The 21,252-nt window shown below is 41.8% G+C and overlaps 1 protein-coding gene across 7 annotated transcripts in view; it reads left to right on the forward strand.

The window, feature by feature from the left end:
• LOC102196565 (muscleblind-like protein 1) overlaps positions 1-21,252 on the forward strand; it is a 70,481-nt gene that overhangs the window by 28,685 nt on the left and 20,544 nt on the right. For all 7 annotated transcript variants that reach the window (XM_005742175.2, XM_013913153.1, XM_005742174.2 and 4 more), the window contains one exon: positions 19,763-19,933. In XM_005742175.2, coding sequence (XP_005742232.1) covers positions 19,763-19,933 — 171 coding nt within the window. The remainder of the gene's footprint in view (positions 1-19,762; positions 19,934-21,252) is intronic.

Consider the following 21,252-nt stretch of genomic DNA (forward strand, 5'->3'; position numbering starts at 1 on the left):
TTTGGCTGAAGCTAAGGTGGCTTGTGTGGGTTTAGTTTGTACAGGTAAGGCAAGAATGGATAAGGGGGGCAGCTGGGGCCTTGTATGGATCATGAGAACAGACAGACAGACAGAGCTGGAGAGGGCAAGAGCAGGCGCAGCAGGGAATGCGCAAGGAAGCATAGCACTATGCACACAGCCCTTCCCTGCTCTCAGTGCCAGGGCATTCCACAGTCTACCTCCCTTCCCTGCCTTCATGACAGAATGATAGATCTGCTTTATCTGCAGATGAATTCATAATACATAGCCAGGCATGGAGAAGGGGCAAGGGGATAAGGGAAGGACAGGCAGGAGAATATGGATAGAAAAATAGGAGTAAAGGGATGGATGGTGCTAAACGTGGCTTCCCACCCCTGGATAATTTTTCACACCACCTGCCCTTTGGTGCTTTTACAATGCAGGCTAGCAAAGGAAAGGAGGACTTGTAGCAGGAGAAATAGAAAGACGCATGGATAGCTTCCTTAATTTTATCTTCTTTATGTATTGAATCAAGTCTTTCTCAGATTCAGTAAATGCACATTTTATTTTCACATCAGAGCCTTGTGAATTCTTACCAGTTGGTCTCTTATGATAATACCTTTATTTATACCTATTTATACCCAAACTTCGTTCAGCCATTCAGCAATGTCACAAAAATAGGTTTTTGTCAGTGGTGAATATGGTGGAAAGTTCCATTTACAGAGGATGGACTGATAAAAGCAGACAGGAAATGAGGCAGAGGCAGAGGCTCTTTATGATTGGCCGATATTACAGTGAGACTGACCCTCATGGCCTGGACTCAAGTAACAAAAAATACGATGTTTACAAAGACATGAGGAATTTGTCTAGGTACACAGCACAACTTCAAAATGATTTTATTTAGTTTTAATTTGCCATTGGAAGAAGTAATAATAATAATGGATTGGATTTATATAGCACTTTTCAAGGCACCCAAAGCGCTTTACAATACCACTATTCATTCACACACTGGTGGAGGCAAGCTACGGTTGTAGCCACAGCTGCCCTGGGGCAGACTGACATATCACGCCATCGGCCCCTCTGGCCAACACCAGTAGGCGGTAGGGTAAAGTGTCTTGCCCAAGGACACAATGACCAGGACAGAGAACCCGGGGATCGAACCGGCGACCTTCCGGTTACAGATACGCTTCCCAACCCCCTGAGCCACGGTCGCCCATAAGTACTGGTAATGTAATGCATTGCTTCTGTACCAGTCTTCAAATGTTTTCAGCCATCATTCTGTTTAGAGGTTGTCTACGATAATAAATCAAACAGCATCTATCACTTTGTTCAAATACTCAAAACTCTTCTCTAATAGGTCATTTTTTCAAGTTTTTCAAATGAACCAGACGTGTCTACAACCCGAGTTCTCATTTTTAACAGTGAGTTTCTGTGAGTTGGTGTTCACTTTTGACTTTGCGTGCAGTTGTGTCGTATTGAAAAATTTCTCCGTTCAGCCTGCCAAGCACAGAAGTAGCTTGATGCCATGTCCTGGTGCAGAAATTCCCCTTTAGATGTCATGGCATTGGAGTGACCTTGTATAATCTCTACTCTTAAAATTATTTGCATTTAAACAGAAAGAGATGCCAGATCAGGATGTACTCACGTGTGCTAAAGAATCCGTTTCAGAAGATTTGAACAAACAATGTATTTTTGTAACTGTTTGAGAGAATGGAAAACAGTGGGATATGCTCTTTCTTTTGTCTCCTGCTGAAGGAATTCAACAGCTTGTTGCTATTAGCAGCTGGACAGAAACCTGGTTTCACTGCAAGTGAATAAAAAGCAAACCTGGGGGCATTTAAGCTGACGAAATACAATAAACTTACCATTGGACTGTGATGGGAAACAGGTGAGAGTGAGCCAAAAAAGCCAAAGGGGTTCCGACTGGCTACTGATGACTGTGCTAAAATTATCTGACAGCGAGTTGACTTCCTCAGCAATTTTTTCTCATTAAAACTTCTTTTTTCTATAAGAAGTTTAGAACCCTTTAAAGCTTGTGTGTGTTGAATAGCTACTTTCAAAGTTACAAAATGATACATTGTTGAAAATGTGTTCTATTCTTAAAAATACATTATTTTAACAGGAAACATGAGGAAGTTTAGTTTTGCTCTTTGGGGAGCGGGAGTTTTTGTAATCACAATTTCACTACGAAGATTTTTTTCATCTTGTACGGAATATATTGTTATTCCGTATTTACATGAATTCTAACAAGCCCGCTGAGGATGATCAAATTATTTGTTTCAAAGAAAACAACATTACACACACACACACACACACACACACACACAAACTTCAAAGTCCTCACAGACATATATTAGTAGTTTTTAAAGGAAATTCTGTGATAAGAAGGGAGCATTAAATGTTGTATAAGTAATGCATTTTCTCTGCCCTTCTCTTATTTATGCTGGTGGAACTTGAGGTTTGGCAGAAAAAAAATGTTACATGAAAGATTATGAAGAGAAAAAGTTATATTTATGTTGAGTGTATTTGTAATTGTTCCTCACCTTTTCACTGAGTAAACTTCAAGGGCATTGTGTCCTGAATGTGGTGAATAAATGTGAAAAACAGCACAGTGCGTGCTGTCAAGTTGTTCTCTCTTTCTTGCACAATTTAATATTTTTCTTTTTATTATTAATAGTTTTGGTTAAGTAAACATACTTGCATGTTACACTGAGCTACAAGTATTTTGGTGGCCTACATTCAAGTTGGTCAAACGTATGGTGTAAATATAGTATATCACAATTTTAACAGTCTGTCAGCAATTTTGTTCTGATGTAATGTTGAATAATGGGCTGTTAGAGGATTTATGGTAATTAACCAATCAGGCAGCAGGGGTTTCAATTCTGCCTCTTTGTACAAAGCCAGAAAAAACATCTTATAAAGAATGTGTTTATAGAGGGGCGCTGGTTTGATTTAATTTGACTTGCTCATTGTGTTCAAAACTATAGTTGCCAGAAAGAAAAAGGCAAAAGAAAACTAACATAGACAAAGAGAAAGTTCAGCAATGAAAGATCAAACACTGTTTGAAGTCCTGCAATCCCTTTGTCCCAAGTTTTATGGCCAGTGTGGGATCTGACTTTTATTAGGTAAGGACATATTTAGATTTGGCAATCCAGGGGATGTTCATTTCACACTGGAGCCAAACCCCAGTGATGTGTCACATAAAGCGCCGGAGAACCGGACGGCCTACAGCTGAGCATACAAGTGCCGTTCCTTCCTGGATCTTTTCATTCAGCAGAGCATGAAGTATATTCTCCAAGATGCTGTTTGTCAGACCCAACGCAGCCAAGTTCTTAACTGAAAGTTTGGCCTGTAAATGTGCTGTTATTGTCTGAGCTTAATAAAGTCCTGCCACTGTTTAAGCAAATTAAATGTTCCACGCACACATTTTGCATTCAAGATTATACCAGTGATTCCACGTGTACTTGAGATATGGTGACTGTATTATTGCAATAACACAGAGAATCCCTTGCAATCATCACACCAATGGTGATGTGTGTTATTACCGCCATAAACACCGGAGTGCCTGTTCAAATGCATTAAGGAAGTGATAGAGTGGCGCAAGCAACAAGTGAGGTTATTACAATATTTTCTTGTAAAAAGCAAAAGCTTCGTAGGCACTGAAAACCCCCACAGAAGCTCATGTTAAAATTAAAAAAAGGTCAGCTGTTATCAGAGTCGCTGGGATGTGGCTGTAGTCTACAACAAGGTCTTATTTCTGCTGAATCCTTACTTAAAAAAACAGACTTTGATGTACCAACTGGTGGGGACTAAGAGGCACATTCTAATCAAATAAGATGGAGTATTATTATGTTTGTTTAAAGTTGCCCAAAGGACCTTAATAATTCATGCAAGATAGTCAGAGGGGAACCCCCCCCCCCCACTTTTCAGCTTTGGTAAACTCATTATCCTCTGAACCAACAACGCTGATGTATTTGTGTTGTAAAGTGTTTGAATCAATACTGTATGCTTAGTTTGCGATATACAAATATATTTACGCAATGATCACCTGGTGTCCCTGTCGCAGTGATCAGTGTTTAAAAGCTACACTCGACAGTCACACATACATCGCCACATTGTGGAGACACACAAGCCAGCAGCATTGGGAAGGTATAGTGACCTACATAGCTATACTGTATACCTCAAAGTCCTTGAAAACGTTTTCAAAAATGTAAGGGGTGAGCAAGAGCGGGCGAGAGGAAAGCACCGAGAACAGATAACAGCAGAATAGGCTAGGCAATATATATTGAGATCAGAGCCCGGCAGAAAACAGAAGTAGAGCTGTGAGTGTGTGTTAGTGTGTAGTCCACAGAGGGATGCAGTATATTGAATAAGAACTCTTTGAAAAGGAAACGTACTCCGACAGAGTTAATCTGCTCTGTATCTGTATTCTCCTGCCATGCTCTTCGCTCTCATCCTCTCCTCTCATTACCTCTGTTAATCTGTCTCTACTCAACCCATCCCGCCCTCCGTCCCTCTTTCTCCCCTTTCTTCTTCTTCTTTTTTTTTTTTAACCTTACAGGCATCCCAGACACTTTCATTTCCATTTCACACTCAGCGATTTTATCTTTTTATCACTTTTCATCATATTTTGGTGAGACATTTGTTTGTCTGGGGCTTTATTAGTTAGACGATGGACAAAATTTAAGCGTCTTTGTAATGTTATCTTTGGCCTTCCGGGGACCAGAGTTATGGTGTAATATTTTTACACAAGTTTTATTCATTTTATATATATATTTTTTAATTAGAGTGCAGTTTTTAGTTCGTTTCCAGGCTGTTTGCTCATTTCACTGTAATTACTTCAGTAGTCTACAATCATTATGCTTTTTTGCATATTTAACATATTTTAGTAAACGAGCTTCTTTTTTTGAGTAATCAGTTGCTGGGCAGTCACAGGTGAGCATTGTTAGCAGATGCTGTGTCCTGGCATTTGGGAGCTCCCATTACACTTTGAAAAATTAAGGAAGTGAAAGCTAGTTAGCCTAGATTGCTAAAATTAGCAGTGATTCCCATTAGACTTTACACTCTGTGGCAAAAACACTTATGTCAAGGGCTGCTTCACTGCAGAAAATTAGAGTGAAATAAATTAGACTGTATTTTTTTTTTTTTTTACCAAGTAAGTGTGCAGAACAAGTTACATACCAGAGAGTATTTGCTAATTTTCTAGCTGATACATATTTCAGTTTGACCCCAAAGTCCCCTTTTGGTCACTGTGGGATCAGTACTTTTATACTTCTGTTTGTTTCTTATGATTTCTGTAGATCCATTTTTATATTGTCTGGTCTTCCTAAGCAGGATATACTATATATAATCTTTCACACATATTGGCCTAAGAGAGACTTTTATTAGCACATTGCCATGAACTGAGGAGTGAAAACACGCAGCCAGCAGCTATTAACTTTGTCTGGCTATATTCATGAGCAGGTCCTCCCTTGAAACGTCTCCTCTAAATGTCTCTCTGTCCTCAGAGAGGCCACCATTACATCCATCTGTGGATACACTGCATCAGCATAGACGCACGTACACACACACACACATCCATCTTTAAACATGCTGCATCAGCATGGAGACATGACACAACAACACCAGAGCCAAAATATATACAAGGGCATTCAGGAATAGCCTCCCAGCTCATGGAAACTTCCCTCTTTCACCTTTTGGCACCCTTCATTTTTCAACTTGTGAGCTTTCTGTGCGTATTTCTCTACAAATATGTGTGTCATTCTTCCTACATTGCGTATGCTTACTTCTGCATGTGTTTTCTTAACAAACTGGAGGGCCCTGGACATTTAGAGAGTCTGAAGGTAATATCAGGATATCTGCGTGCTGAGTCGTGATGTCCCATTGCTATTGCTGCTCCTGCTGTTAGTGCTGTTGTGGATAGAATATCTAATCAGTTATGGCGCGATCCATTCCTGTTAGCCTGTCTCGACACCCCCCATCCCCGTCCCCCGTCTCACCAAACTAACTCATCGCCTTTCTCCGCGTGTGCTGATCGCTGTCCCTCCTCCGCCTCCACCTCCTCCCCTTTTTTGACCTCACCTCTCGCTATCTTCGGGCTCCTTTCAAAGCTCTCCATTTGTAATTCTTTCAGGTTAATGTAATAAAACAAACATTTAAATTAGACTGCAGACAAGTAAGGTGTACGGGGGTGGAGGGTGAAGTAAATGGAGAGTGGAAGCAACAGAACATTAATTCACCCCAGGACAGAGAGTCATCTGCCAACTTGTTTTCCTGCTTCTGTCGATTGGCTGCACCGTAATTCTGCCTACCCCCGTCTTTGCTCCATCTCCGCTTCTCTCTATCCGTCACTGACCCCGCACTCTTCATCCGATCGCACCAGTGCGGGCATCGTGCAGTAGCTCTTCTGAAGTGTAATCATTCACTTTCAGGTTCCAACACATAAACACACAAACTGACATGAGCAACAAAGACTTACTCTCGCCTGCAGACACCCACTCACACAATGACACAAGCACACTCGCTGATCTCAGTAAAGCACAAAGGGTCCTGAAAAATAATAAGTATTCACCTCAGGTAGGTGATCACGATAGAGTGGCTTTGGTGCCTGGTTAATGATATTGCAGGCTAGAGCAGGCAGGAAACTGGAGGCTGGGCAAGTTGCACGCTGTTGTGTCATTGGACATTTTGAAGCGATTATGTGTCGTCATGGAAGCCACGGCAGGATAGCTCGCAAATCACAACGCATTGGAACAGAGAAATTAGAATCATGGATGATCAAAGTGGAAACAAAGGCAGACGTGTTGTGCGGGCAGTCTGCAGCACTGCATCCAATAAGAGGCTGATAGTTGTGGTGTTGTGTGAAACCAAACTGGATTGAAATGAATGTCTCCACACGACAAACTGTTGTGTCTTTGAAAATTGTTTTTCATCTACAGTACTGTGCATTTTCCAGGACAATGAGAAATAGGTGCAGTGATTGAAACAAACTACTTTTAGCTGCTCCCGGGTCACATGAAACATGTAAAAACACAGATTAAGACATAGTATATAAGGCAAAAACAGAGGTTATACAATTTTAACAAGTCAATATTTGGTGTGAACAGTTTTATTCTCCAGTTGTGTAGTAGTTAACACATCCTGAACTCTTTTAGCAAAGCTTTCTCATTTTCCAGGCTTCTTGAAGGACATTCAAAACTCCTCTTTGGATGTTGGCTGCCTTTTATTTCATTCTAGGGTCAAGATGATCCCACAGTGCTTCAATAATGTTGAGGTTCTGGGGAGGCCAATCCGTAACTCATAGTGTTCCGTTATATGTTTTTCTATCAAGGTTTGCAAACATGCATGCATGGCATTATGTTTGGGATCATTGTCATTATTAACATTTTACTTCTAAACAGCTGGTGTTAACATCGAGCCCATACTGCATACTGTTGCTCTCTTATTGTTACGCTTAGGGAGTATAGACTCAGTGCATTTGATTACAGGATGAAAACAAAACAGTGTCTTGGCTAATTAGGCTAATTGCTAAAAACTTCAAAGCCTCGCTGAAAGACAAGAAATGTATTTGTGTAAGCAAACCTCAGATCCTAACAATCAGCATTGATATCAAAAAAATAACTTATAAAAACAACATATGCATTACTCATTAAAAAGGTATTTTTTGATTGTTATTCATATTATTATTATCTTCACAAACATTTGACAAAAAAAACCTAATGGTTAACATCCTTAATGTGAAGACATATTAAATTAGAAATGGTTAAGCCTGATATTTTGAAGGGATTTACTGACCAGCTACGCTTGGTGACTACTCTTAGCAGAACCAAACCTTAGCTGCGCTCTCTGTACAACCTTCAGTTCTGAAATACAACAACGACTTTTAAACACATTTACATTAAACAGCATAGATATTAATTAGGGTTTTATTTTTTCACCTTCTAAAAAGGCCAACTAAGCAACACATTTGACAAATAACTATAAGAACTGAATGGAAAAATACAAGAGATATGAAAAACTGTTTCCTAACTCCCGAACATCCTAAAAAAATGTTTGCAGATATCCAGTTTCTTAGCCATGAAGTCCAGCCGGATTAATGCAAGTAAGAAAAAATATTTACAGCAGCTGCATGCGCATTTTGCTGAACATGTTAAACATACTTCTGTGCTAGATTTGTAATTTGTTTAAGTGCTACGATCATGTATTCCTGCCAAATGACCTCCATTCCCAATGGAGCGCAGTAAACAAGATTCAGCTGAGTGTCATTACTGTCTTTGGCATCTGTCATTGGCGTATTTGTCGTTTTGTTTTTTGGGTTTTTTTTGCCTCGCATTTATAAACATGCATTCATGAATTTACTCATTGCCCTCATCGCTCCTTCCTTTAATTAGAAAATAATCAGAGTTGGATGAGAGCTTCATTAAATCTCATCCTTGAGAGCCGTCAGCCACAAACACAGGAGTGGGATATTCATCACGCTTGTGAAAAGAACTCGGATTCCTCCCCTCACTTTGTTTTCTTTGCTCGGAGATAGAGTGTTGGTTGGGAGGACAGCGTCAGCAGACTTAGAGGAGTGACCAAGCGATCAAGTCAGAGAAACAAAGGGTTTTAATGGAAGGGAATGAAGAGGGTGGGAGGGAAGTACAGAAAGTGAAAGAGTAGGGAAAAGAGGAGGAGAAAATGTGTGAGAGAGAGAGATCGTTAGAGAAGTGCTAATTAACAGAAACCACACTGTTTATCAGCACTTTGTCGCCATGCAGTATTGATCCTTCATGACCATTATGGAGCGGATGTTTGGCTGCTTTCAGCACGGCTCTTCTCTCCTCTCCATTTTTCTTCCTACAAAGACTACCTGTAAAACCCACCCGGAAACATGCAACTCATGCAAACCTGAGCAAATGAACACATGAAATGAAATAAAACAAGTAAACAGTGACAAATAGAACAAGGTGAGATGACGCAATGAGACGGTGTCATTTGCAGAAAATGTCTGCATCACCAGTTGCATCATCGTGACATAAAAGACACCGAGAGTGTAATCCCTGCAGAGACACAGATGAGGCGGTGGCGTCAGAAAGGAAAAGAGATGTGTAGCAACGAAATAAAGTGAAAGACAATGAAAGAGTGATGGACAGAAATCAAATTATGTCACATGGACAATGATGGACAGGTTGAGAAAAGGGAAGTGCAGGAAGATGGTGTGTAGATGGAAGGAAAGTAATAACAGAGAAAGGGAGTGCGGAAGTGAACGGGAGTGGTGCCAGCCGGCTCTTCGGCATGTGCAATATTGAAGAATGTCTGTAATATCCCTTTATTGTTATAGTGCATGTTGCAGGGCTTGCTGTTAGACATTGTGATTCTTCAGGAGGCTTTAACTGGATTACATCGGTATCAGGCTCAGCCATCAGAAGGGCTACAGCAGCTGTGTTGTGTTGGGTCTGCCGACAGCTTGCTGTCTGTCACCGCAGTGTCTACCACCGCAGCTTCCCTGCTGGTATTTTAAGTCTAGACTGGACTACATGTCCTCACAAATATTTGATCTGAATGACATCTAGAGTGCAGTCAGATCCTTATTTTCTCAAGCAAGCTTTTTCATGTAAGCTCCTGTATAAATTCTGTTCAGTTTTAGAATTTGTTCATACTTTTTTCTTTCTAATTGGCTTTGTGGATGGACAACATTACGTGTTGCGACTTCAGCGGGATACAATACGTGGCAGTGGCAGCTCTGACAAGATGAGTCCATTGTGAGAGAGGCTTAGAGAAGGTGATCACCCTGTCCAGCGTTTCCCCGCTCTTTGCTGAAGTGGTACAAGCCGACTTTGATCAATGTGGATCGATGTGGATGAGTGTGCAGCCGGAAGGCGCTATGTGAAGACGGAGGGGGGTGATGGCCCTTTGCTCTGCTGTGCACAGTGTGTGTGGGAGAGAATTAAGACACATTGTGTCATGCTTTTCTACATGATATATCACCCCAACAGAATACATCCTTAACCCATGACTCCATCTCAATCTTTGTTTCTATTCTTTCTGTCCGTCTTTTACTTTTGCTCCCTTTTGGCTCTTTACAGGAAAAAGACACTCTGTGCTGAATGCTCCTTTCCTGTAGAGAAGACAAGATTCTGAGGGGGGGAAAGACGCCTATCTATCTGTTTTTTAAACAATTCTTACTTTTGTTCTGAGTGCTCTTGGGTAGTGCACATGGGAAACGGGTAACTTCATCATGAAACCATCATGGAAATAGAAGAATCTTGCACTGAATAGCTAATTCCTTTTTACTGGTGTGCTTATTTTCTTTTTCTTTTCCCCCAACAATGCCAAAACTCGTCATGTATCCCAAAGGCTTCAGTTTAAGGATTTCCAGCTCTGCAGTTGTTGATGATACAAAGGATTACATGCTGTATTACTGTTGTTTCCTTTGTACTTCCCTTCTATTATTAATATAATCTTTGGAGAAAAGCATTTGGCTACGCTCCTCGAGTGTGTGTGCTTTAAGAATGCCTGTGCATCATTTTGTGTGTGCTTGCAGTGGGTGTATCATCACTCTGTGGAGTAATGAATGCTAATCCTCTCTTATCTGCTTTAACCTCAAGGCAATGACACTAGCTGCTGATGCCAGTACAGTGACACCCTTTGTTGAAGGAGTATGTGTGAGCGTGAATGAAGATGTGCCACACATGGATGTAAGAAGAGATGTCTCTACTAGCATTTGACAACTTGCCCTCAGTTTTTCACACTCTAAAGCTTTAGGTTGTGGTCTTGTGATTATCTGCCATGTCCCCCATGACTCATCAGAAGAGCTGAATAAAACATTCCAGCCAGCTGACTTTACTGCATCTGATCTTGACTCATAAAAAAAGAACAGTCATTTGATATTAAGGCCTTCTTCAGGTCATTATGCAGAGAAGGCATCGAACTGTTTTTCTTGCTCTCCAGCGACCAGGTCAAATGCAGTTTTCACTGGCTGAGAGCAGCGCTCTCTGTTGCCAACAGCATCTTTTGTTTTCACTTTGGAGCCACTTTATGTAGCTGCTAAAGATCACAGCACAAACCAAAGGCAGCTGCCATTCTTTGTCAGCAAGCATCTTTTGTTCATTTACAAGGACAACTCCATCTTTTTCGCCCCGCCTTGAAATAGAGTCATAAGCAAACAATTAAAAAACAAAACAAAAACTCTTTAGCCCACCTCTTAATGAACACTTAATGACAATAAGTGTAAAGCAATTTAAGCAGAGTGAAAATTGATGGAGAGCAAGATATGAAAAGAGGGGGAAGGTTTAGATGAAGAAAATCCAAAAAAAGAACAGAGGTCTGTCCCCAGCAGCCAGTGACGCCCATACAGTATAACTGCAGAACGAGCGTTACAACGATGGGCAGGAAATAATTAGGTCTAAAAGCTGTTGAATCCTGTCTGCCTGTTCAACAGTCTTCCATTAAGCCTGTTTTAATGGGTCTGCTCTTTGCCTGCCTTTTTGACAGAGTGAATGGGAGATAAAACTGAATTAGACTAAACTTTAAAGATTGTGAATAGGGAACGCTCAGACAGAGAGTGAAGGAGAGATAAAGGCCGAGAGAAAAAGATGAACGGATAGAGGATGGAGGAAGAGGGTTAATTGAAAGAGGAATAGAGAAGAAGGGCCAGATCTCAGGGGCTGTGGGGTGGTCTCTCTCGCCTCTCTCTGCATTGCTGTCTATATGTGTGTATATGTGTTTGAAAATGTGTGTATTTGTCTGTCTGAGGGGAGATAGCATTGTAGACTAAATGAGAACAAAGCTAATTAGGGACTTTGCCTTACCCAACTCTACAATGACGTTCCCGCTGGAGCCAAGATAACACTTCCCACCTATAATGCAGCCGAGAGGGTCAGACGCCACAGAGACTTTTTTTTATTTGAACGTTTTCATCCCGCATTTTAAAGCAGATTCTATAAGCAAGTAGGGCTGTGCGATATGACCAAAATCTCATATCCCGATATTAAGACATATATCGTCCGATAACGATATAAATCACAAAAATGTAACATTTTCTGTCAATTCTGTGAATCTCGGGCAGCTCGTCTTGCGGGAAGTGTTTCCAGCTGGGCGTCGAGTGTTTTAACCGATGCATGAAATTATACATTTTTAGACATAGATTGTAACGGCCGCCATTTTCTTTGTGAGTATTTATTACACAGCGTGCTGCGGGGGAAAGCCTGTTCTGTTTGAGTCTAAGGTTTACTTTTTAGCACCTGACGGCTCTTTTTTGCTTCTTATCCGCAAATACTCTAGATCAGGGGTCCCCAATCTCAGTCCACGAGGGCTGGTGTCCCTGCAGGTTTTAGATGTGTCCTTGATGCATCACAGCTGATTTAAATGGATAAATTACCTTTTCAACGTGTCTTGAAGTTCTCCAGAGTCCCGGTAATGAACTAATCATGTGATTCAGGTGTGTTGACCCAGGGTGAGATCTAAAACCTGCATGCACACCGGCCCTCGTGGACTGAGATTGTGGACCCCTGCTCTAGATCTTTCACGTGATTCTGTGTATTTTGAAAAGTCTCAACGGGATCTTGAGCTTTATTGTGAAAGGTTTATGTGGAAATAACAACAACGCATAAAAACAAGCGCTTGTCTGTAGTGTGGTTATATTAAATATAAGAGAAAGAGAGAACTTTAAGAAATTAATATAGCCACTACAGTGACCATCAAAATAATGAAAAAATATAGCCGTAAACAGTTTATTTTGCGACACCACGAAACAAACGATAGCGTAAAATGAAACGATAGACGTTTTCATATCGTCATCTGATATATATGGTTATATCGAACAGCCCTATAAGCAAGTGAAAAATAAAATGAAGAAGTCTGAGCGGTGTGACTTTAGTAAAGGAGCATAGTGAGCAAAGATGAAAAAAGGCTCTGCTGCTGACTTGGTCACTTTGACGTTTCATTTAATCCTTTTTTTTATTTCTTGGGTGCTAATGCTGACTTTTTTAAACCATGCTGGTGTTCACTTTCAGACCGGTCAGCAGCAGATACAGAAGGTATGCCTTATCCTCATTTGCCCGGCCTCAAGGGAGTCTAATGATTACATGGTATACACTCTCTGAACCAATTCCAGTGCACTCCTTTAGTTGTCGGGTGGCCCACTGTGAAATAAGTCAGTACTGGTGGTAAAATAGCAATGCCACTGTAATTCCTCAGACATTTCTGTCCACTTCATGTGATTTCAGCAAGTACCTGTTTCTTGATCATCTGTTTGGAGGCTTTCATTCATTTCCTCACAGCAAAATGGAAAGAATTTCAAAATCTGTCCTGCATGGGATCTGGGTTTTTTTTCACGATTAAATCCAGACAATCTTAACAAAAAAATCCTACCAAATTCTAATTCTAGGCTTTTATCATTATTTTTTGATATTTTGATTGATGTGATTTAGCCAGTGTATTCAGAGCAAATAAAAGAAGCACTGGGATTTGTGAGCTCTCTCTGTATCTTACCTTGAAAAAGGACTGATTAATGCAGAGCATAATATTAATTTTTTTTAAAAAGGAGAATGATAGCCAGTAATAAAAGAATCAAAATGTCAAATGCTCCTTTGACATGAGCTGCTTGAGTTAGATATGTCCGTCGTGTATGGTAATAGATCACAAGAGCAGTTCAGCTCAGCAGCAGCAGAGTGTTGTCATTAGCCACGGGGGCTAATGATTTTGCCCCGTCATTAACTTCCTGTGCTAATGATTTTGTACCAACGTCCACCCAAAACATGCTAACACTCTGTGTGCTATTGGGCAATGTAATTGGTGTTTTGGCTAATTGAGCACTGCAGCTAAAAGCTTTCCTCGGATTCTACGTCAGCCGTGACGTTCGGCGGTATTCGTCCGCTGTAATGTTCCATTACTAGTTTCTACCAGGTGTGTTGCGTCACCTCGTCTATCATTGTCTGTGATTCTTTTGTCCACACGTCTATCTTTGTCGTTGTCTCAACGGCTTATCCCTCTGCCCAGTTAAATGAGATTTTAAGGTCATTAACTGATCCAGGCTAATATACTAATGCACCTGGGGTGTTCCAGATTTAATAAATGATTGGATCGAGATAATGAGACTTATATAGCCGGCTGGTATTAGCTATGGAACAGGGAGAGGTGGAAAAAGGGAAGGCAATGAAAACAGGATGTTTTTTGTCTCCGAAAAACATGTTTCTCATCGGGTTTACCTACTAACATACTGCCTGATTTGCCAGTGGTTTGCAGCTGAGCTGTATTGCTTAATAAAAAATTCTGTTTTAGAGTGTGTACGTGTGTCTGTGTGCGCGGGGTGTATGTGTGTGCGTACTAACAACATTGGCTTGTCTGGCAGCACTCTGAGTCCTCAGACAGGCTGTTCTTTGTACCGTATCTGATGTCATATTTTGTCTGACGTATGCTTGCCAACAGGACCCTTTGGTCAGGAAAGCACATGCCCCAGAGTGCGTGTCTGCGTGTGCATGTGAGCTTGTGTATTCTCACCACAGCCCTCAACCAGACGGCACTTTCTTGATTGATGCTTGTCTTTGGGAGCAGGAGGGAAAGGCAGTTCCACTGAGAGAGAATTAATAATGCAAAGGGACTTGGAACGGTGGCCGTCCAGACTTAAGCTCTACAGTTGTCACACTGGTCACGGTGTTCACTGTGCAGCCGTGGTTTGAGGGGAGCTCAGACACACCGAGAGGAGAGACAGAGTGAAAATGCGGAAAAGATCAGATGCTGTTGGATTATGTGTGGTTAAGTTGGAATGAGTCATTCTGGATGGGTAGATTAAAAGATCATTCAGAATCAGTGTGTGATTACGGGAGTGAACGCGCAGAAGGACTTTGTGGAAAGCAATGTGCCATTCAGCCCTTTGGAGGATATACTGTAGATACATGCCAACAAAGGCACAGCCGAAATCACTTGCACAGACCACTTTGATTAATATTAATATGAAAAGCACACTCTGCATCTGTGTCTCTGTCTGTCTCACTCCCTTTTGCTTTTCTGTAGCTCTCTCTGACTGTCTGCCTTCTACTTCTTCTGTTCTTGTCTTTGCCTCTGTTGCCAATCTCTGAGAGGAGTTCTGCCACAGGTTTTATTCACTGGAATTCCTCAGGCACATCTTTCAGAGAGCTGTCAAAGCACCGCAGGCAACAAGTAAGACCGACATTGCGAGTTTCAGATCACAGCGCCCCAAAACATTTACATGTACGCAAAAATAGTGATTCGATGACTTCGTAAACATGTGGGTCAGTGTCTTGACCCTTGATCCCTTTATGTATATAATACATTTTAAGTTCAATTAAATTTTATTTATATAGTGCCAAATCACAACAGCTGTCGCCTCAAGACACTTTATATTTGAAGGTAAATCCTCTACAATAAAATGATCAAATGATTCACTTTGAGCAAACACTTGGCAACAAAGGGGAGAAAAATCTTCCCTTTAACAGGAAGAAACCTCAGAACCAGGGGATGATGGGAGCGAGACATGACAAAAAATACACTTACATTTGATGACAAAATAAAGCAGCAGTTAAAAAAACATATTGACAGTAATTACTGCTATGGAATAGTGGTATTAATAATACAACTACTACTACTACAGCAGTAATAGTTTGTATAATTCCTGAAATTAAATTGTTTTATTCCTTCTTATAAATACATGACACACTTATTAGGAAAAAACAAAAAGCAGATAATTACCAATTCTGTGCCCCACAAGTCACAACCAAGGGTCTCCTTAAGATTAAAGATTTCAGAATAAAATCTTTTTATATCCACTCACTTATCTATCACTGTATGCTGACACAAATTGATATGTTAATCTTTGTACCGGCTTCAGTCACAGAATTATTACAACGGCGTGCAATAAACTTGCGATCTTGAAATGGCCATGTTAAAGTTAGGGACCTGGTGTATGACGACTCACAGTCATGTGCCGTTTTCAGAGAGAATTTGGTACGTCAAGATGGTGATAAAACAACAGAGACAGTCAGTCTGCTGACTGTCTCTGTTGCTCTGAAACTACATAGGTACTTGGCAGCCATGCTATTATATAGGAATATAACCAGAACCTTGCATTTAAATGAATTAAGTCCACTGTTCGAAAGAGACTCATCACAGGCGAGTTTTGCTCATTTGGGCAGATTGATTGGAATCTGGTAACAATTTGTTGTATTTATTAAGTCAGCAAGCATTTTAGTAAGCAATTATTTGTAAACATTTTCCAATCTGTGTGAGAGGAACTGCAGTTTCTACAAGGATTCCGACTGCACCTTGCAACCGAAGGTGGTTGCCCAGACATCGAGGATGTTGCACTCTCGACCAAAACTCCAATTTTCTGGGTTAAACTCACAATCTGGAAATCAATCAGTTTATCTACTGACTTATAACTTATTATTACTTATGACTTATTGCCTCTGTGGGTTTCAGAAACTCTCAGTGTAGCTGTCGAACATCTTGGCCAAGACTTCCTTGCTACTTACTGTGGCGGAGGTTCGGTCGCTGGCTCAGCTGCAGGGGAGGTTTGGTACTGTGAGCTCAAGGGGCAGTGTCAGGGACGTTCAAGGGACAGGTGTGCATGATAAAGCTAATGAGATTTCTCCCCTTTATATAGTCAAGCTGGAGACCAGCTGGAAAGTTGGTACTGGGTGCCGAACCAGAATAACCTGCATGTGTGGAACTATAATAAACATGGGAGAAATCTGGTTTAATGAGGCTAAGGTGATTTTTAACAACAGATTGCTCTATTCTCCATACACCTTAATAGTGAAAAGTGATTTCCTGTCTTTAAAGTGCTAACCATTTAACTATTCTTTGCTTCAACTAAAATATTGGGAAGGTAAATTGGTTCAAGTGTTAGAATCTGGATTTGAGGAATAGCTACCTCCATTATTTGGAGAGTGAACCAAACGTGTGAAACTTGCTTAATTCTTAAGAAGAAAGAATGGGGCAGGGAGCTGCAGAGAACTGGACCTGAAGAATTGGAAAAAGACAGAAGAGACAAAAATAAGATGAGAGGAGAAGAAGATGGAACAGTAGGGAGAGTGCTTGAGAGACAGATGCTGGTAGTCTGTTAGTCTCCATGGAGGACAGGCAGACAGGTGAAAAGGCACAAGAGAGAAGCCAAAACATTAACATCACAGACAATGATTGGCAAGGACCTCGGACTCATGCATGGCATTGTTTGGAGAACAACAACGCTGCTATAGATAATGGCCCTGCTGGTGAAAATAGAGGGGGATGAATATATTAGGGCGCTGACCTTTCTGAATGTAGCCAATAAACAATAATTCAGATTCTGTCTTTATCAGGATCCACGTAATTTGCTGATATTGTTCATCTTCGAGAAAGAAAATACCTTTTTCGAAAACATAACCTAAGAATTTTGTCCATGTTATTTTGAAAATAACACTGTTTGACTGCAGTGAACGATTGAGTGGTGCCAGTTAAAAGATAAGATAAGATAAGATAAGATAACCTTTATTAGTCCCACACGTGGGAAATTTGTTTTGCACCAGAATGTCAGGTAGTTGTTTTTTATATGAATATTTCGATAAAAAACTGGCAACATGAGATCATGTACATTCTTGCTCGTCATAGAAAAGCACTTCCACCACCTGTTTACCAGAAGCTTAAACCTTTTCTTCTTTAAAAACCTTTACAAAAGTTTCTTATTCTTGAAGTAATTATTTTGCAGCTTATTCCCAGTATGGCTTGTTAAAATGTGTAAGTGTTTAAAACCTTTTGAGCTTTGACCACTGAAAACTGATGCAGGGAACCCCGCTGAAAAAGAGCTTAAATAAATTACAGCCCTCAGATAGAGCTGTAATTTATGTAATTGAGGGGCCGCATTGTCACAGTTGATGGGGAGATGATGCACACACACACACACACACACACACACACACACACACACACACGCACACACACACACGGCTGGATTTGACATGCTTGAGTCCAGAGGGAATGTACCCTGAAAATCAAAAGACATTAACCAATTAACACTGATCAATAGTTTACAGCCACATAGGGATGAACCGGGAGGAATGACTTGGAGCATTGTCAATGTGGGCCTTTGGGCCAATGGTCAGGCTAGGAATGCTAGTCCTCACAGCTTTTAGCCAATCAAAATGCTGGATGAAGTCTTGACATTCTGCTGCTCTCCAATGCAAAGTACCTTTCATGCTGTAGCTAGGCAGAATAAATGGGAGAGAGGCAGAGACAGAGCAAGACCAGGAAGTGAAAGGAGGAGAAAGAAGAGAGGTGTTAAGCATAAAGCCAGAGTGGGAGAGTGTATGTGTTAGGCTGTGAAGGAAGGTGTCATAGTAGGCCACAGTGAGCAGCAGGTAATCTCACTGAGATAAGCAGTCGCATGACAGCCAACCTTTAATTCCCCATGGGAGGGGACACTGTGGAGTTGTCGCAGGGCTGGTTTCCCAATCCCCCTGAAAAAAGATTTACATAAAGCAGTAATGGGAATAGATGGATTGAGGATGCATTTTGATGAGGTGGTTGAGGCACAAGAAGAAGACAGAGAGAGAAGCTGACAAAGGCAAGGAGTAGTACAAATGCTGCACACATACATGAATATATACACAGATCACAGCAGTACGTCGGCACTTGCGCTGCTCTGTATTCATGATGAGGAGAGCAAATATCAGCACGGGGCTCAGGATGTATGGGGATTGATGTGAAAGGCAGAGAATGAGGAAGAAAGGGGGAGTGAAAGAGAGGTGGAGATATCTAAGATATTACACCTAGCCAGGGGAGTGTTCAGTGGAGCAGGCATTATGAGAGTGTAAATTACATTCTCTCCTCCCTTTGGGCTGCTGGCTGCAGAATGAATATAAGCACCCACAGCAGTGAGTCCGCACAGACACAGACCACAGTCTCTAGCATAGTAGCATAATACAGCATTAGATTGCCATAATGTGTTTATGTTTCGTGTCACAGGAGTCTCCAATCACGTATCGATCCTACATCAGTTCTCCCGCCTCATCTTTACTGAAATTATGTCCCATATTGACACATGGCTCATTTGTTTGAATTGAGTGGAGATCAATGGTGATTCACAGGGCTTTTTAAAACATCGAGCATCAAGTTGAACAGCTTCTTAGGTGGTAGGATGGAGGAGACTGGGGAGCTTTAGCTAATTTAGATTCCCAAAACAAATTTTCTTTGGGGTTAGACCAACAATGCCGAATCAATTCAACGCAATTGTTTTTACTTTTAAAATTAGACTTAATTTAAAGATATTATTTCAGCATTGAAGAAATTATGATCACAAAGTTCATGATTTTGATCAAATAATAAACAAATGAAACCAAAAAAATAATTTCCAGACAATGAAGTGTTCCTTTTATCACAGACACACGGCAACATTGTGTTTGTTTAATGTTTGCTTTGTGTAAAGCAATCTCTTAGAAGGAGCAGATAGACAGCTAATCCTCTTTATCTCTGCTCTTGGAGCTAATTTGTCTCCCAATGGGACCTTGAGAAAATAGAGAAGATAGTAAGCCTACATCTTCTGCAGAACTGATTGGTCTGCTTTATGGCAAAAAGAGTGGCAGGCCCAGATGTCAAGGATGTGAGGTCGGCACCGGTTAAATAGGAGGGAAGCGACTTAATTCAAGGCTCATTACTTCTATACATTAGGCTGTGGTTAAAGGGAACAGGATTCTAATCCACCACTTCCCATGTGTCTTTCTTCCCCACCCCCCTCCCTTGATTTTTCCCTCCTTGTCTCCTCCTTTCTCTTCGTCTCTCATCCCATCAGGGCCGCTGTTCCAGAGAGAACTGTAAGTACCTGCATCCTCCTCCTCACCTAAAGACCCAGCTAGAGATCAATGGAAGAAACAACCTCATCCAACAGAAAAACATGGCCATGCTGGCCCAGCAGATGCAGCTCGCTAACGCCATGATGCCCGGCACACAGCTACAACCAGTGGTGAGTAGTCACTCACCAGACACTTTATTAGGTACACCTGTTCAACTGCCCATTAACAAAAATGTCTAATCAGCCAATCACATAGCATCAACTGAGTGCATTTTGGCATGTAGACATGGTCAAAAGTCAGTTTTCCATTAGTACCTACTCAGATCGACTTGGCACGGTTCGCCACATTTTCAGGGTTTTCCATTAGGTCATAGTGCCTGGTACCAGGTACCTTTTTTAGTACCTGCTCGCCTGAGGTTCCAAGTGATCCGAGCAGGCACCAAAATACGATGTCGTTAGACTGCATGCCACAAAATGGTTCGTCAGTGAGTCACGAAATTTAAACCTCCATTTTGGCGGTTTAAACAAGGCAATGAGGAAAATATGTCTACAAAGAACAACGCCGTGGTCCCTGAGTCAGACAAAAAGCCACAGACCAAGCAGCAGGTATATTCTTGTCCACCTTTCTACACCTCTCTACAAACCCTGGAGGTTTGTAGAGAATTCTCTGAAAAATGTCCATCCATCCATCCATCCATCTTCATCCGCTTTATCCGAGGCCGGGTCGCGGGGGCAGCAGCCTAAGCAAAGAGGCCCAGACCTCCCTCTCCCCAGCCACCTCCTCCAGCTTATCCGGGGGAATACCAAGGCGTTCCCAGGCCAGCCGAGAGATATAATCTCTCCAGCATGTCTGCCCCGGGGCCTCCTCCCGGTGGGACATGCCTGGAAATCCTCACCCAGGAGGCTCCTCCTTGAATCGCTACCTTATCGTGGTGGAGGGGTTTGTGTGTCCCTGGGATCCCAAGGGCTATGTTGTCTGGGGACTTTTGCCCCCTGGTAGGGTCTCCCATGGCAAATTGGTCCTGGGTGAGGGACCAGACAAAGAGCGATTCAGAAGACCCTTATGAAAAGAATATTGAGGGAACAGTTTACCCTGCCCGGGATAGGGTTACCGGGGCCCCGCCCTGGAGCCAGGCCCGGGGAGGGTGCCCGAGGGCGAGCGTCTGGTAGCCGGGCCTTAGTCCATGGGGCCCGGCCGGGCACAGCCCGAAGAGGAGACATGGGCCCATCCTCCCGCAGGCCCACCACCCGCAGGAGGCGCCATAGGGGTCGGGTGCATTGTGTGCTGGGTGAAAAATGTCCACTGAGCAGCAAAATGCCTTGTTGATGCCTGAGGTCGGAGGAGAATGGACAGACTTCTTTGAGCCGATAGGAATCCAGCAGTAACTCCACTAACCACTTGCTACAGCCAAAGTACGCAGAAGAGCTTCTCTGAATGCACAACCTTTTGAACCTTGAAGTAGATGGGGTACTGCTTCAAAGTTCAAGTT

This window comes from Pundamilia nyererei, unplaced genomic scaffold (genome assembly GCF_000239375.1).
Source record: "Pundamilia nyererei isolate P.nyererei 1_Seehausen unplaced genomic scaffold, PunNye1.0 scaffold00117, whole genome shotgun sequence".
NCBI classification, from domain to species: domain Eukaryota; kingdom Metazoa; phylum Chordata; class Actinopteri; order Cichliformes; family Cichlidae; genus Pundamilia; species Pundamilia nyererei.